Raw genomic sequence first — 17,445 nt, 5'->3', positions numbered from 1 at the left:
GAGAAATGGGACAAAATAGCACATGGGGATCAAGCCAAGTAATCGATTGATTGTTGTGTGAAAGCTCAAGATTTTAGGTGGTGAGGTTTACAAGCCGAAGACTACCGAAATACGAGTACATATTCACTAGTGTCTCCATTAAAGCTTCCTCTACCTTTACCTTCAAGAAACACTCATGTCAAAGGAATATTTCATGGAAGCTCCCATGGGAAGTCCTAAATCCTACTAGATTGCATCATCTCTTATGGCTTTGGACTAGGTGAGCCTATTGCACAAGCTTCTTCTTTAGCACCTAGAATGAAGTAGGTACAAGGCATTCATATCTAGCCCAAATCAAGACTGGCAACCCCAATCTCTTCCAAATTGTTGGGAAATTCCCATCCTTTCCTCTACAAAAAGTTATCTACAGATAGACTTGCACCAGCCTATAACTTGCTTTCCTACTCTTCGCAAGATGATAGGGACTCTTTTAACAGTTGTAAATCGCACACAAAGTCTCCCTTTAATGTTGTAAGTGTAATTAGATCACATCGTCCGCAGAGGAAAAAAAAATCATGTTGCTTTTTCCTTACCTATATGTAAGATAATTCAAAAAGGATCTTTTGCAAGGCAAAGCTTTGATTTTTGCCAACTAATCATAGACATCATATATCACTCAAATGTCCAATAATATCTATGGAGATCTCTAAATTAAAAAAAGTGTGGCATGGACTTGCAATGCTTAAAGATGTATATACACCCATGCTTGTTGTCATAAAAATGAAAAGCAAAATAATACATATATATGGAGAACAAACATGTGTCAATTGCAATGACTAGTTAGATGACTTGAATTTCAACTTCAATTTGAATGAAAGAGAGGTTAATAATAAAATTAAGATATGGGAAAACTTCTATTTCAACACTCTTACATGGTTCCTAATGACAGCTTGTTGTTTCATGGCTGGTGGTTGGTGCTTATAACTTAACCCATATGCTTTAAACTAAAACAAGGGAATATTTTGTCTCATTTTTTGGAACATTTTGTTAAAAAACAAAAAGACAAGTTCTCGCGATATTTTTCAAAAAGATAAACTTGAAAAGCACAAACTTTTCAAATACCCCCTAAGTTTTAGAAGCTTTTTACAAAAAAATTCAAAAGATTCTACAATAGTCTTAAATGCAAATCTGCTATTGAACTTCGAAAGCACAAACTTTTCAAATACCCCCCTACTTTAAAAAGCTTTTTATGAAAATTTTCAAAAGATTTTACAATAGTCATTTTATGCAAGTCTACCATTGAAAACATTCCTCACCCAAGCTCTTATCACAACTTATTAGAATCCTCTCATCTTTAGTATTTGACTCTAATCCTAGATAGTGCTTGGTCAACTTACTCTTTCATCCCTTTGTAAATTGGTATTGGCTATGCAACTATTTCTATGATGCTTGGTTGCAACTCCCCAATAAAGGATATCATTAAGGAAAAGACAGCACTCACTTTATTTTGCATGATAAAGCTTTTTTTTAAATTGGAAATCTTCAGGTTCTTTAAGCTTATCATGTTAGTTACTATAGAAACTTTTTCACTAATTTCTAGTCATATAATGGATAACAAGCCATCATTCACAACATTAGTCCCCACTATAAAAAGATCCACAATAAACGAGGAGGCTGACTTCTTAAAAGTTTCAGATGATTATTTGAGTTGTTAGCATTGTCTTACAAAAATAGCATAACTTACATATGAAAGGGAATTTTAGTGTAAAACCCCGTGTATTGTAATCTAATAAATAACTATGTATCAAAGAATCATTTGAGGCAAGCAAATGAGATCAAACTACCCCTATCTAGCATACAGTGCATCCGTTCGTGCTAGCATCTTTACTCCAAATGGACTCCTTGCATCCTGCCATCGTTTTGCACAAAAGCCAAAAAAAAAACTACTCAATAGTCTTTTGCAAGCTAGTAGAGCTAGAAAATTTGCAGAGCTTCTTTCTTTTGCATCAAAAGGGGAAATGAGAGGGTGAACATAATAGAATGGCAAACATAGAATCTATCCGCGAAGGCGAGACAATCCATTATATCAAAGATTGCAGCAAGTCTAGAAGTGAACATCCTTTTCATGATGTACTTGCAAATATAGGAGGGCTTATCTTACAAAACCCCAAGAAGAGCATTCCAATTAAAGGATAAAACACATGCTATTGAGATTGAATAAAAAACACGAGAACATTTGGAAGAGCATTTGGACACTTCACGCCTACTTAAATTAGTGCTTTAAAATAGAGTATGGTGCTTGAGTTTGGTTTGTCAGATAAATGAGTACATGGTTTAAGAGCATCGCGTTACCCGGACCACCCTTGTCAGGTTCATTGGCTGACTATATGCGCTGTTTTAGGGCCGGCATAAGGGCTGGGGCAATACAAAGCCCTTATATAGGCCGGTGGACAGCTGCAGTTAGCAGTCTGTAAGGTCGGGACAGAGGAGTTCACAGACTGGCCAGCTTTATCCCATAGACGAGGGGCATTTCCCCTCTCCATCATCTTTCTCGCAGCTGGCAGATAACCACTGAGGGTGTGCCCTATCACGCTTGCAAATATGGAGGAAAGCTTCTGCACTTCTGCATGGCTGAAGAACGGATCATTCTCCTGCCCTCTGAACTGCACGTGGCAACGTCAGGAGACTGGAATGGGGCTTCCTCGGTTGTGCTTCTACTATACGTAGTTTACATAAAAAATAAACAAATCTTTTCTCTTTAAAGAAAAACTTGTCATGAAAGTCATGTAGATGGGTGACGTATGGTCTTTCAGCATTCGATAACTCCCCCAGGACTCCATTGAGTAGATGAACCAGTTGTCTCAACCTACCTCCCTCCCTCCCGTCGAGTACTTGTACTCGTTTGTTTCTAACAAGTAAAGCCCTCGTATTTACTCCCACTGTATAAGTTAAGCTTTTTGACTTTCTTGCCTTCCTGCGTCCATGCAACACTCAAAACTCCTTGGATGTGTCTCAAGACTTGACTCTTGTACTAAGCACATACATAAAGGTCTTACGTGTGCAATCATGGATGAATGTTGCAAAATATGTGGGGCCTTCTTTGGATTGGAATGGTAATGATCTGCAGATGTCAAGAGGATGATTGCCAAGCTTTCCTTTGTCCTCTGTTGTAAGCAAATGGTCTAACAGTGGGCTACAGATGCCCATTGAACAAGTGCCAATCTTTACTTAAACATTTTCCTTATTAACCGGTTGAAGGGCTATTGATGACCTTTCTTATACACGCAACCTCCACACATTGTAGAACTCCATTCATTAGATGAGCTTGAGCCCACCATCCAGCACCCTTGCATTGAATCTGCAGAGACCTTTGATCTACTTTCAAGTTACTCCTCCTTCCCAAAATACACACGAACCCCTCTCAAAGTTTACTTCCAGTCCTTGCTTGCCTAAGGCCCCCATACATGGGAGGTTCTTGGCAACCTTTGGAGGCCCCATGCAAGACCCCATCTCTCCTTCAAACAGTCCAATTTGGGGTGCCTTAACATAATTGTGTGGATGCACCCTTTTGCAAATTACCATACTTTCCTCTCAAAAGCAAAGAATAGGTCGTGAAGAATTGAACCTTGAAGCCTATATACAAGTAGCCCCCTGATTGAAGGAGATCAACTTTCTCTACTGAGACTGTTTGCACCCTTGACAATGAATAGTGCTTCAAAAGGGAGAGAAGCACTCCTTTCAGAAGAAAACTGATGGAAGTACATGATCATACCTCAAACAAGAACGTGCTGTAATTAGAGGACACGAGGTTCTTTTAAGCACTTAAGAAGGTTAGGATAGACACTACAAATTAGCAAATGGAAGGGAGTAAAAGGGGCCCCTCAAGTTGATTCTGAAAGGGATTTGATGCATGAAGAAGCTAATCAGTCGAAGGACAAGAGCACTTACTGAAGACAAATGCTGTGCTTCCATTGCAACAACACATGAAATATGTTTTGCATGAGAGTACTTAAGAGAGCAGGCTTGGCATGCTACCGATGATGGTAAATGTCAGTTGAATAGTTATGGCTTTGTCGAAAATGCAAGACAAGCGTTCATATAGTCAACCCAGAAACTAACAAAGCATCAACTTGTTCACCATGGTTTTGTAAGGTCTTCCATGTATGTATATTGCATCTCTGTCATCTTTGCAGAGTGTCGAGCCAACGATCAGCCTTGTATGGAATAGCAGATGGCGAATAAAGGAGATGATTAAAGAGAGAGAGAAGACTGTGACCAACCGTCTCTTGTTTAGTTATAGAATAAAATGACCTATGACATTTCTTGCTTACTCTAGGATATGGTATTTGATTTAGCACAATACCAACACTATTCTACATAACATTGGGATTTGCCTCTAATGCCTTCCCACCAGATGAAATCATGAGATTACAAGAGGAATTCACGTGATGCAAAACCTTCCCTAAGATGTCCATTGGTATCAAAGCAAAAACTATATATGTGTTGAATAGCTCTCGTGCTACTTGTTTTGAGAAGCATCAAAATGGCTACAGCATTCGTCAAAATGTAGTCAAATGTTGTGGGCTAATTCTCCGCTTTGTACTCTTTGTGTGATGCATAGTTTCCTTGTGTCCATATGCTAATATAGGAATGTATACTTAGCTACAATGTTGCACGGCATCAAGGAATCATGTTTCATTAAATGTTGGCTTAACAATATCTATTCTCGCACTCTTGTGATTAAGGCTTTGTACTCTGCTTTTTACCAATGACAACGAAACTTAGGATATCTCTATCTTAACCGACATCAACTCTTTGTGCTAAGAACAATGCATAACCATAAATTTATCTTTGTGTTGTACCTCTTGCATAATTACTATTATAACAATATGTAAGTAATTCAAGATCTTTTGCCACAATTGTGAATGTCTAGTTGTTTGGTTAGATTAAAGCTTGTAAGTAGTCTCTCAGCTTCCTTCCAATTACCCAACATTAATTGTTTAGTACTGTAGCCTACAAACATAGGGCCTAGCAATGCAACATACAACAATGATCCAACCACCTGTTTATTTACTTTGCCATTCACTCCTGTTTGTTTGATGTATCTTTAAAAACTTTCATGTCGTTTTTCCACCGTTCTGAATCTGATACTTTGCAATGCATTGTCCCAATATTTTACTAAAAGATCATACTTAGCACAATCAATGGGCTTTATTACCTCTACGAGTCTATCCAAATCAAATCTTTTGCATGACATATTGCGAATTGCAATCTATAGTGTAAGATTAACATTTGAGTTTTCAAATATGAATTTTGCAAAATAAGAATCTATACTATTGCTGTCATGATTCTGCATAATGTTCTAGTTGTCCCAATGGTTCTCTTAATCTAGGTACCCATTTAAAAACACATTTTTGGCATCTAATTGATAAATATTCCAATTGTTGATTCTTGCAAATTATACAAAGGATTTGAATGTTGCCATTCTAGCAACTAAAGCAAAAGTTTATAATCTCCATATATTCGTGCATGAACATTGCTAATCATCTACGGCTTTTTCTTTGTCCATTGTTCCATCTTTTTTGTATACAAATTTGCCAGTTGATTGTCTCCTAGTAATTTCGACAATGCTCACGTTCCTCCCTTTTGAAATAAATGAGATTTCTTCATCATAGCTTTATTGCATTCTAGCTGAAAATGGTTTTTAAATTGTCATGATGGGTGTCATGACAATGCATAATTTGAAACTGCAATTTGTCGTGGTGGGCTTTTTTCCTTTTCATCAGCTTAATTTGGACCGTGGTTTTAAATTGTAGTTGAACTTCTCAGATTTTCTTCTCTGCCTTCTCCTTGCTGATGTTGCCATGCCTTTCTCCTTTACCATTCACTTGTAAACAAAGGAAACACCTATATCCTAGATCGAATAGCATGTATGATTTGCTCTCTTTATTATATTCAACCTTATGCATTTCTTGGGCCTTGTAACAAGCCTCCATCATAGATGATCGATTAAGTGTGCATATGCTAAAAATCCAAAGATTCTTAATGAGCTTGGGTTTACTCATTGTAAATGTCGCATGGGCCTATATGACCCTTCTCAAGGGTAGACATAAGTGTCAACCCTTTGCCACTTAGATCTGCTTATGGAGCACCTAGATCTACTGCCTAGATGTCAGCCTTCCCAAGCCCTATCCTTTTACAGGTATATCGTTATGTCGACTAAATTGGGACAATCACAAATGGAGCAATGATCATTCTAAGCCAATTGGAGCAATGATCATTCTAAGCCAATAATCAGCTTATCGCTATTGCAGGTGTCTCTTTCTGGAATCCTCCTCATTTAACGTATCATAGGTGGGGAGATGACATTGTTTCTTTGCTTGGCACATAAGCCCTTCCGATTGCTAGCTCCATCACACAACTTCTCTTGAGCCTCCCCTTGAAGCGTGAAGGACCTCTCCTCAGAAGTACGTGGCTTTGATCATTCTCCAATTGGAATGATTGTGACTAACCCCCAAAAACTCTTTGGAAGCTTAGCATGGCTAATTGGCTAGACTCCACCTTTTGACCAAGTATTGCCAACTAATAATCCCCTGAGAAATATAAATCGCATAAATCAGGTGCATGTAGAAACTCGAGATTGGTTTACTATCATGAGATTGTTGAGGTATTTAAGAAAGGTTTGGCAAGCATAACAGGAATTGAGTTGCCTGCAGTTGCCAAGACGATGAAAAACGAAAGGCATCAGCCATGGCTTGCCCATGGAGTCAAAGCCTATGATAGGCTTCGATTGTTGGCCATAGGTTTTAGAGATGACTACAGCAGCCTTTAGAATTCTGCAGCTGCAATTTGAGCCAATTGCAGAGCCCTTAAGCTTGCAAGCAAGGTTACTAATAACTACGTTTGATTAGGTGACCACACATATGGAAACCTTTGAGAAAATCACGTCTGGAAACTCCAAAAAAACATTGCTTTGCCCAACACAAGTTTGAAGATTCGCAAACGTTTAAAACTTTCAACTTTTGAAATGGCCATAAAGCCCAAATCTGCCTCAATTTGGACTTTTTTTTAACCTACGCCACGGCCAATCATACCTGCGTTGAAAGGCACAACCCCTCATCTTGCACAGGGGAAGCATTAGCCTAGATTTGATCGTTTAAAGCTTTTGGATGCAAGCTATCTAGTAACTTGTTAGTAGTGAATTATGAGTCTTAACTAGTCGAGGGCCAAGCCTTGACATTGACAATTGGAAACTAAATCATGATTCATCATTGATGAATAAAAATTTTGAACTTGAAGTTGGAAGACGTCACACCTTGCAAGTTGCAAGTTGTCACTTGTAAGCTGTTTTTTAAGGAAAAGGGTTTCTATTTGACTTTGTAATCTTGTTTTCAAATTATGGACAACTTCCAAGCTTTGTAATACAACTCTTGGAGGGTCGAAACTCAAAATGGTCTGGTAGTGGTCACCGGTAACTGTTTTTTAAAAGTCTGAATTTTACTGAAATTTGTAGCTTGTAAGTTGTGTGCTCATAATGTGTCTAAAGATTGTTTTGTCTTTTTGCTTGTTCTCTAAAAGTTTTAATTTGTAAGATTGGTTATATATGTGGAAGCAATAAGTGATAGGCCTTCTTGACAGAAAGATCCGCGAATGAAAAAGAAGAATAACCTGGAAGCTGACGATCAGAACTCCAATCGAGCAATGGAAGATTAGAAAACAGGCGAGTGACGGGTGAAATCTCTCTTGGACGGCTTTCCCACTTTGGACAGCTATGAATGTACATTTTCCTGAATGAAATCTCTCTTTACAGAAAAAAAGTGTGTGTTATTTGTAATGATAGTATTTGAAACCATGCAGTACAACATATTTTCTAGTGAATTACGATATTAAAAAGTAAAACATGTTTCAAAATTCCATCTCGGTTTTTCAACTTTTCAAACGTTTGGAGTCTCCATAACATTAGGGAAATTCCAAACATTTGATTGTAACTACGATTGTAAGTTAAAAGGTCTGTGAAACAGGGAAGCCTGCTCGCGAGTCGCACCCTTGTTGCTTGCTTGTGCTACTCAGCCTTTCCTAGCAGCTATTAGACTGAACAAGAAAAATATTGCATTGAAGGGCTTGTGTTTCTTTCAGGAAAGGTAGTTAACAGCACAGATGGATGCACGTGCTACAGATGTCTTTTGGATAGCTCAAGAGAGTAAAATGGAGGCTTTGTTGCAAGTCTTTGAAGAGCTCCTTGTAGTCTCCGGTGCACTGGTAGGTCAAGACAAAGTTACGCCCTATTCTTGGGTCATGAGCAAAGAGACGCTTGGTTAGATAAGTACCAGTTCAAGTGCATTAAGCAGGGGCAGGGGTTTAGGGCCAGATGCAGATTGATGTAACTAATTGGGATATTGAAAAGGTAACTAGTGCAAATCTGGTGGTACTTGCATATGTCCTGTCTTCTTTGGATGTTTATCTAGCAGTTTGAGAAGATATAATGCATTATCATTATGCATTAGTGCAAATCTGGTGGTACTAAACATGTCCTGTCTGCTTTGGATGTTTAGAAAAATGCTGCCTTGATCTGCCAATGGTTATACAAAGTGTTTCATCTTGGCATATCATGCATAGATATCCCAAGATAGTGGCTAGATCAAAACTGGAGTAGTCAAGGAAGAATACGGGCTTAGATGGCCCTGTACTACCATGTAAGGGCACATAAGCTGAACAACAAAGGATTAAATTCGTGGGTATGCCTTTGGGATTGCAATCTACACAGGGTTGGTGAAGACTATGGATGAGCTAATGGCTCAGCATAAGCTGAACAACAGGGATATTAAGCTATTGAAATCTGTCAAGGAAACAGCAGGAGGATTCTGGCCTACAAATTGCCATTTGAACTTGATGCTAACAAGCAGAAGTTGGACTTGGAACAGAAACCTTTGAAGGGGAAAGGACTATCTGCGTGCATTTACAAGACTCTTTGTATGCCTGATCAGATAAGATGCAGACTGAATTTGGTTTGGACCAGAACAGACCCGCCACATTGTTGGAGGAGAGGTTACGCAGAATCTGGAAATCTACAGCTCCTCATGTTTTCCTCTGTCCTCTGGAAGATACCTCCAAAATGGTTGGCTTCTAGAGATACATTGAAGAAAATAGGGAAGGGCAGTCCATGTTGCGGTGTTTATAAAAGGACTCTCGGCAGAATGTTCAAGAAGGCCTTAAGGCAATAAGGAGGATCAAATGTCAGGCGGTCTTCAAACGGTCATTTTGCTGATAAGAGTTTTGGGTGAAGTCTGGATTTAACTTGGGATACACCTAAGTAAAGTGTGTGGCAAGTTTGGTGACTTAGTGCAAGATTTTAGACAGAGATTGAGGACTGCTATAACTGCTCGGAGTTGTTCTTTAGCCATTTAGCCGCCTCGTTTATTCTAGGTAGAAAGGAAAATATTAGGGGATGGGCTTGGGGAAGCAGGTCACCTTCAAATGACAATCTATGATAACTAGAAGAGATTGGTTGACTCTTTCTGTCTGGACTTCCGTTTCAAGATGATCCCCACTACTCATTTCCCACTTTGTCTGTAGTGCATAATAAACATTGGTCCCAAAACTGAGTAGTAAGTCTCGTAACCTTGTTTGATACTATGGATTCCATTATGCCATCTTGGTAAGACACAAGGATAGGATCATATCCTCATTGTGTCTGTAGCAGATCAACTATAAAGTCCATGAAAATGCTCTTTCATCTACCTCGTGGTATTTTCAATGGATGGAGAAGGACAGCTGCCTTCACCCATTTTCCTTACTTCTAACATAAAAAACATTGTGTGACATATACATCAATATGCGTTTTCATCTTTGGCCAAAAGAAATCGTGCTTTACAATGTCATATGTCTTTTCAACATGTGGATGTCCCGCACATGGGCTATCATGGCACTGTTGGATGATCTTCTGCAGGAGATCATTCAAACAAGGTACTATGCCTTGGGAAAATCTTGCATACCATGGCCTTCCCTAAATGCAAGGTCATTTATAACCCAGGGATTTATCACAATAGCCTTAGGCCAAAGGCTCTGGACATTATCATTCACTTCCCTAACTTCAATCATTAGAACGCTTTCTAATACTGTGAAACTCATCTTATGCATAATGTGTGACAAAGCATCAGCATCCTTCCCTCTTACGTACCGAATTTCCATATGGAATTCCTGCATGAGTTCTACCCACCTCGCTTGGCAGTCACTCTATCAACAACAATAACAGACTTCTACCAAGACTACTTGCAAGATTTCTACTTGCTGGGATTTTTAACTTCGGACAAAGCAACAAAAGGCTGAGAATTTCAATGAAGCATCTATAATGTATTGTGTTGTATGAATAAACCGACTGCCTCAACACTATGTTCTAATTCCACATTCTCCAACCTCAACGAAGCATCAGCGCCCATAATCCCTTCATCAAAATCCCCAATTGGGATGCCTTTACTAGTAATCCACTCATGCATCAATTAGGCAGGATCCACAGAGGTTTGAACGAGGGGAGGGTGAAGGAGTGTTGATTGTTGTTGGCACAAAATAATTTGAGATGTCTGTCGTGTTGTTTTCGTCCAACCTACATAGGCCACCCAAGGTGTGGACAACCCAAAAGAGTGGAAATTTGAGGGCCTCATCTCATGTTAATCCAATCAATGGGTAGAAGCAACTGCAATGTCCGATCGTGTGTGAAATATATTAACAACTGAACACCATTTCCCAACCCACGTGTGTATCACCTTGTTGCATCACCAATGTGATTATGTCACCAACTTGAGGACTCCTCACCTATCTGTCGCCAACGTAACGTTGGACCTTCCTTAACACAGACAATTCCCTTCATACTACTATCTGACCATACACCTGAACAGAGTGTAACACAATTGCTTCGTCACTCAACGAGCACTGCGACCCAAATGCCGCTTTACTTAAATTAGACGAGTTTCAATTATTACCTGCTACACTACCAAGCTCCACGTGACCTTACAAATCCTTCGATGCACTCTCCTGCTCAATTCCCAATGCATCTCCTCCGACAGTCTACAACTGCAGCGTGATCCCAGGACTGCCTCATCTTCAGCTCTAATGCCACATGCAACGCTCCAAACCTCTCTCACAGAAAAACTCACGGGTGTGCAAAAAGTACTTTCTGCCCCGCCAAACGATCTCTGTGCATCAAGCTTACAACAGCTCAGCTTGAGCCGACGAATCACATATACATAACTCTCTTTTTTCCAAAAAACGTGTACACAATAGTCTCCCACGTCCCTAGAAAGCTCCTTAGTCACTAGATAACGCTCGATCCCCTTCGCATGCATTATTCAATGAAGCCCCTTTGGACCTTTTCTAATTCACTGACCTCATCTTGGCCCCAAGACTAGGGGCATGGCTAATGAATTAACCCATCTAGTGTGCATGGGGCCTCGGAGCCTCATTGTTCTCTCTAAGAACTTTCTGTCACCAATCATTTACATTTATATACATTATGTTTAGTCTCTCTAAGGACTTTCTGTCACTAGATAACGCTTGATCCCCTTTGCATGCTAATCAATTAAGCCCCTTTGGGCCTTTTCTAATTCACTGACCTCATCTTGGCCCCAAGACTAGGGGCATGGCTAATGAATTAACCCATCTAGTGTGCATGGGGCCTCGGCGCCTCATTGTTGTTCTCTCTAAGAACTTTCTGTCACCAATCATTTACATTTATATACATTATGTTTAGCCTCTCTGAGGACTTTTTGTCACTGACCCATCAAAGGTCATGCTACATTCTCTGGAGCGTGGCTAATAGGTCATTCTTAACCTGCTAGACTGGAGCCTTGCAAGCCATGGCCTTTCATAAAACATAATCAATAAATGTTTAACTACATTTAAATGGTAATAACTATCCCTCTATAGTGTCCTAATTGAAAATGGAGTGATGGTAACATGAAAATCCCGCAATGCAAAAGAGGCAAGGACCGTAAGAGAAAGCCCTCAAATACCAAGGACAAGGAGCATACCCGGAGACACGTGCCAGCCTTGGTGTTGCAGATGGGGAAGTCGGAGGGGCAGCAATGATAGTGGTCGTCGCAACAAGTGGCAGATTGGAGCGGACAGCAGCCCCAAGCGAAGCAATGCTTTCCTATGGGGAAGAGGCAGCAGCAAGTGTTGGAAGCGGGACAAGTATAGGAAGAATCGCACTTGGTTGGAGGATTGACAGGGGCTGGAGGCGATGGAGGAGGCAGCGGAGGATTGGCACTAGTCTTGATGGGGTACGATGCCTCCATGTTGATCCCGCATAACCCTGACAACATTGACGTGCCTCGTTGCATCCGGATGTAACCTTGCTCCCCCCAATTTTCTCCCCAAGAATTCTTGACAATCCAGTAATCAACCTCTTTCTCACTACCATAGCCGACCACCGTCACGCCATGGTCCAGGTCAGTGCTGCAGCTTCCTGTGAACACCCCCTGCATCACCTCGTAACGAATTCTAATGTAATCAATGACCAACAGATGATAATTGTAAGGATGAAAAATAAGATAGATGCCCCGGTATGGGATTTAAGTACATTGGAAGGATGAGGATTTTCAAAACGGTCTATATAGAGCGATAGTTAATTCAACACCCGTTTATTTAGCTTATTATTGGCCCTCCAGTGGTCAAGTTAGAACTTGGATTGAAATGAGAGGATCGAAAAAAACTCATGCATCAACCAGTACATACTTTAGTGGTCCCTCTCCCCCGTCCTCAGTCTCAGGTTCCAGGCTCCAGCTCCCTCTTTAATGCCCCTACTCTCCATTATTCTTGAATTGAAACTCCTCCCCTCCCCTTTATCCCTTAATTTGATCATGGCCTTACCCTCTTCCTTTTCACCCCTTTCTTTTCTCCACAGCTAATTAATAGGAATTTCCCATTTATCAATGTTGGACATACCTTAGCAGACTTTGCATCAATTAATGACTGGCTTCACACATCATCCTCTCCAACAAGTTCGTCTCGAATTTCAATCAGATTTGAGCAACTTCACGAGGCCTGGACTCTTACCCCTGCGTACAATTGAAAATCACGATTGCTCGCTTCGATTGCCACGCTTACTGGTTGCTGTGCAACGGCCTTCAGCAGTGACCTTTCGTCGTTTTGGGGGACATCCTCGTAATTATCGATCACCACCACATGTGCGTTCTTCTGAGCATGATGCATCATACATAAAGACAGATCGAGTGGTTAAAAGTTATGCCATTGTAGCCTCAAGCAAGGATTTAGGAGAAGGGTATTAACCACCACGTTTGACATGGGAGCGCGGCAACAGTGATCAGCTTCAAAATAATTTGACCCTGTCGGGAGCGACGAGAACATAAAGGAAAAGGAGATTGACCAGCAGAGTTTGAGCAACGCCTAGAACAGAGCGCGGCGACAGAAACCAAACAACTACCCTTAAAAGAAAATGCATCTTGTAGGGAGGGACCATCATGGCCTTCAGCAATGCTTCCACGCGCGGCACCGATCTTCTTGAAGAGAATGCGAACTTGCCGGAACTGACTCGGAAGAAACCACACTCTCCATCTTAATAAATCCCAGCGGAAGACTCTGCCATTCCTAAGGTCTACCCTCGAAACGGCGCAACTTGTTACAAGCTCTAGATGTCTGCTCCAGAGTCCAGGGCCAAGGATGTAGGCAAAATGGCAAGACGTACCCTGGTGGAATCACACTGGCCGTCACGTCCGGTGTAGGGGTAATCTTCCTCAGAATCGATACCGCCGTTGTCGATGATAAATTGAAAGGCGTAGTCCATGAGCCCTCCATTGCATCCCATGTTGTAAGATGTATCGCAATCCACGAGTTCTTGCTCCGACAACGCGATCAAATCCCCGGTGCGTATGTGATTGATGCCTTCAACAGCTGCAATGGTCGAAAATGCCCAGCAGCTTCCTGCATCCAGCACCACGAAAATTCGAAGGTTCAATAACAGGAACTCCGTCTATCAATGCGCAGACCAAAGTCTTTGTGATTCTTTCCGCAACTTACATTTAATGGCGTGACACATGCTACAGATGAAGGCATTCTGCTCTTAAAATCGGAACCTTGGGACATAGATGCTACGAGCGGCATATTTCACGATGGCAAACTCAAGAAGGCTTTTGACTGTAGTATCACCGTATCCCGCTGTTTTTGGGAACTCACCGCATGAAGCTTGGTCCTTTACCTTGGTCACCGACCCCGTCTCCCTCCAATCTATGGCAATGGGAGTGCCTTCCCCCTTGCGATAGCTCAATGCAAGCGCTCTTTCAGGATTCCCTCGCTCCTGCGAACGCCCCTTGGCTCTATTGGGCCACTTGCTGCCAAAATACAGCGATTTAAACTCCTCGTTGCTGAGATCCGCAAACTTATTCAGCCCCAGCGAGTAGGAAGAATTGAGCAGATTGTGCTGGTGGACGTAAACGAGGTTGTCCTTGAAAATCTGGAAGCGTCTTTGGTGCTCCTGTAGCGAGGGGTAGTCCCTGGGGTGGCGTTGGAGCCACGAGTCGAAGACCAAGCTGAGGCGGTGGTCGGGGGAGTCGCCGACGATGGATGCAGACGCCACAATGGCAAACATGAAAAACAACAACAACAACGAGGAGGAGGAGGAAGAGGTCATGATGGGGGTGGGAAGTTGCAACAACTTCTTAGAGAGGAGAGCTGAGGGCACTCCCGAGTTTCTAGGGATCTTCTTCTTCTTCAATAACTTTAAATTTACTCAAATATGTTTTTATTGAAATCGAGGTACTAACGCCCTGCCTTTTGCCTTTTAGGAGTAAGTGCATAAATGGACTTGTGGTGGTTTTTGAGAGGTATCTATGCTCAAGTCACCAACGTTCAAAAGGGTGGCACAACCACTAAGTCCCCATTTAAATCAAAATTTCCAATAACTTATAGAAGGGGTGTAAGAAAGGGAAAGGGAAAATGCAAGTAAAGATAAATGAATTTGGGAAAAGGTAGATGGGTGAAAAGATAGGAGAGAAAAGATATGAAAGAGGGGATAGGCCATTAAATATGAATGGGGACGTGGCCATTTTGGCAAGAGACCCTAGTTTCACATCTATATCTAAATCTATATCTATACTATTCTTTAGGATCGATTCCAGAGGTTCGAAAAAAGCAAAAGGGAGCTTCGCGGGTGGCCAAGCTTCGATACACCTCCAAGAGCCTCTCCAATTTCCTTGCCTACCTTTCCCTACACATTGATGATCGAGCGGGTTGTTGATGTCCCTAACCTACAAGAGTGACTACTTGCCCACGGAATTGAAGCTTGACATGTAGTGCTTCCTGTGTTGCCCTTTTCTCTTACAAGCAAAGCTTCTTCTTTTTGTCTTTCCTTGCTTGACTTTTCTTTGTGTTGTTGGTTGAGCAAGTGAAGTCAAAGCATTCCTACTGAAAAAGCTACAAGTAGGAAAAGCAGTCACGAGAATTTTGGTTGGCAAATGACCTTATTCGGAAGCAAGAGATTGATCTATGGAACAACTCAAGTTGGAGTGAAAGAAATGAAGCAGTTGTCAAATTGAGCCACGACTAGAGCAATGCTAGAGTTATAGAGAGAATTGGTGAGAAAGCTGTGAGAAGAACTTTGTGAACTAATGTAGTGAGTTGGTGTACATAATGGAGTGAGCTGGGGTGGATGTACAAGTTGCACGATTTGATCCCCAAGGGATTGTGATGATCACCATTTAGATGAAGAGCTAGAAATTGATGCCCCTTGGCTCATATGCTCGGGTACATCAACTCAGCTTCCCAACCTCTCTCTTCTGAGAGCAGTGTGGCTCCAATCCAACAAGGTTAAAGAAGTACAACATGGCAATATTGGAACATTCACCATGCAAAAACAAAAAAGCACATTCAAATGTGGCCAAACGGATCAGTTTTCAAAACAAAGTTTTTATGGGCAGCTAGCTTCTATGGATGAGGAGGTGTAGGAGGAGCATGTTTTGGGGGAAGAAAGGGGTGAAGATTACTCTCATACAGGTGATGATGATGATGATGGTGTTGTTTGGAGATCTTTTCGATAAGCTAACAGTTCATGGTACTTCATGTTTGCAACCCAGTGAATGCAAGGTATGAGAGCATCAATTTCTAATCTACTCTTAGATCTACTAGTAATACCACTTTACAACTGAGCTATATGTTCAAAATAATGGTTAATGATTCAAAAATTTACAGTTCTAAACTTGAAAGATCAAGTCTTCTTCTAACCACATTCCGATTCAACATCATATGAGCTTCTTGCTTATAGGGCTCTTTTGCCATTTTGATTGTGACTTGAGAGATTGCCTCCATTCCATTATGTGAACTCACTTCATATTGTTAGGGAAATTAGAATAGGTGCTTTGGTATGAGTCATGAATGAAGTGGTTCATCTAAATCTATCATATGTTACTTATTTGTGAGGTACATCATGGCACCCAAAGGGCATGTGGCATGTGCAATCTCCTTGCAGTCTCTCCCCTTCACAAGATTGCCTTGCCCAACATGCTACCACCCATGTCCTCCATCTAGTTTTTGTGAGTGGGTTGTGAGTCTACTCCTGCCCACCTGAATAGCAACTAGCACATCCAAAAAGCTTTAGAATTTTCGTCCCATCTTGAATTTGTGATCTTCCTTCTAATAAGTTGTCAGAGTTGTGATTGAGTGTTTGTTATTGCACTCCTTTCCTGTCATTCAAACAAACCACAAAACCAATCCGAATATGTCTAGAAGTGCTTTGTATGCAAAATCCAATATAAGGATGGACTTGCCATGCTCAACAAGCTCTATGTTTCATGCCACAATGCATACTCAAAATAATCTCTATGCATTGGTTGTTGTTCACTCAAGGACACCAAATGGAACATATGTAAGTGCACGCGTGCATGTGTATATGTGTGCACACATGTATGTATTTGCCTATGAATTCACACGCATCGGAGACAATGTCGACACAAGTGCAAATGTTGATTCTCTATACATGTGCAGGTGTATATATGTACACACGTGTATGTGTTTGCCTATGTGTGTACACACATGGGAGGGAGTGTCTACACAAATGGAAATGTTTATTTTGATTCTCTAGAGAGAGAGAGAGAGAGTTGTGTGTGTATGTGTGTGTGTGTGTGTGTGTGTGTGTGTGAGAGAGAGAGAGAGAGAGAGAGAGACTAAATCATCAAGTAAACTAAGCATAGAGCCAAACCAAGCATTGCCTATGGTGTAAACTTGAAAATTTATTCAAATGACAAAATAATTCACTTCCTCTCATATAAGGCCAAAAACTTAATCCACACAAAGTAAAAATCATTTAAGACCCTCACAAATAGACAAAAGCCTAAACCTAAAACTCATTACATTGGCCTAAACTACCACTAATCCTAACACTAAACACACATTAACATGCCATCAACATGATCAACTTGACCAAATGAACTAACTTCTAAACAATGAACCTGGTTAGCAAAA

The 17,445-nt window shown here is 41.0% G+C and overlaps 1 protein-coding gene across 1 annotated transcript; it reads right to left on the bottom strand.

Annotated features, from left to right (window-relative positions):
• Positions 1–1,684: 1,684 nt before the first annotated feature.
• LOC147899802 (low-temperature-induced cysteine proteinase-like) lies at positions 1,685–14,665 on the bottom strand. The gene is made up of 5 exons (XM_087376895.1): positions 14,167–14,665; positions 13,679–13,914; positions 13,030–13,170; positions 12,003–12,452; positions 1,685–1,888 (listed from the first exon to the last, which is right to left on the bottom strand). The coding sequence occupies exons 1-5, from the start codon at positions 14,618–14,620 to the stop codon at positions 1,826–1,828; spliced, it is 1,344 nt and encodes a 447-aa protein (XP_087233021.1). The 5' UTR covers positions 14,621–14,665; the 3' UTR covers positions 1,685–1,825.
• Positions 14,666–17,445: the final 2,780 nt, after the last annotated feature.

This window comes from Dipteris shenzhenensis, chromosome 7 (genome assembly GCF_047967505.1).
Source record: "Dipteris shenzhenensis isolate YYH24624 ecotype China chromosome 7, Dip_SZ_1.0, whole genome shotgun sequence".
Classification (NCBI taxonomy): Eukaryota; Viridiplantae; Streptophyta; class Polypodiopsida; order Gleicheniales; family Dipteridaceae; genus Dipteris; species Dipteris shenzhenensis.
This window is presented reverse-complemented; position numbering and strand designations above follow the sequence as displayed.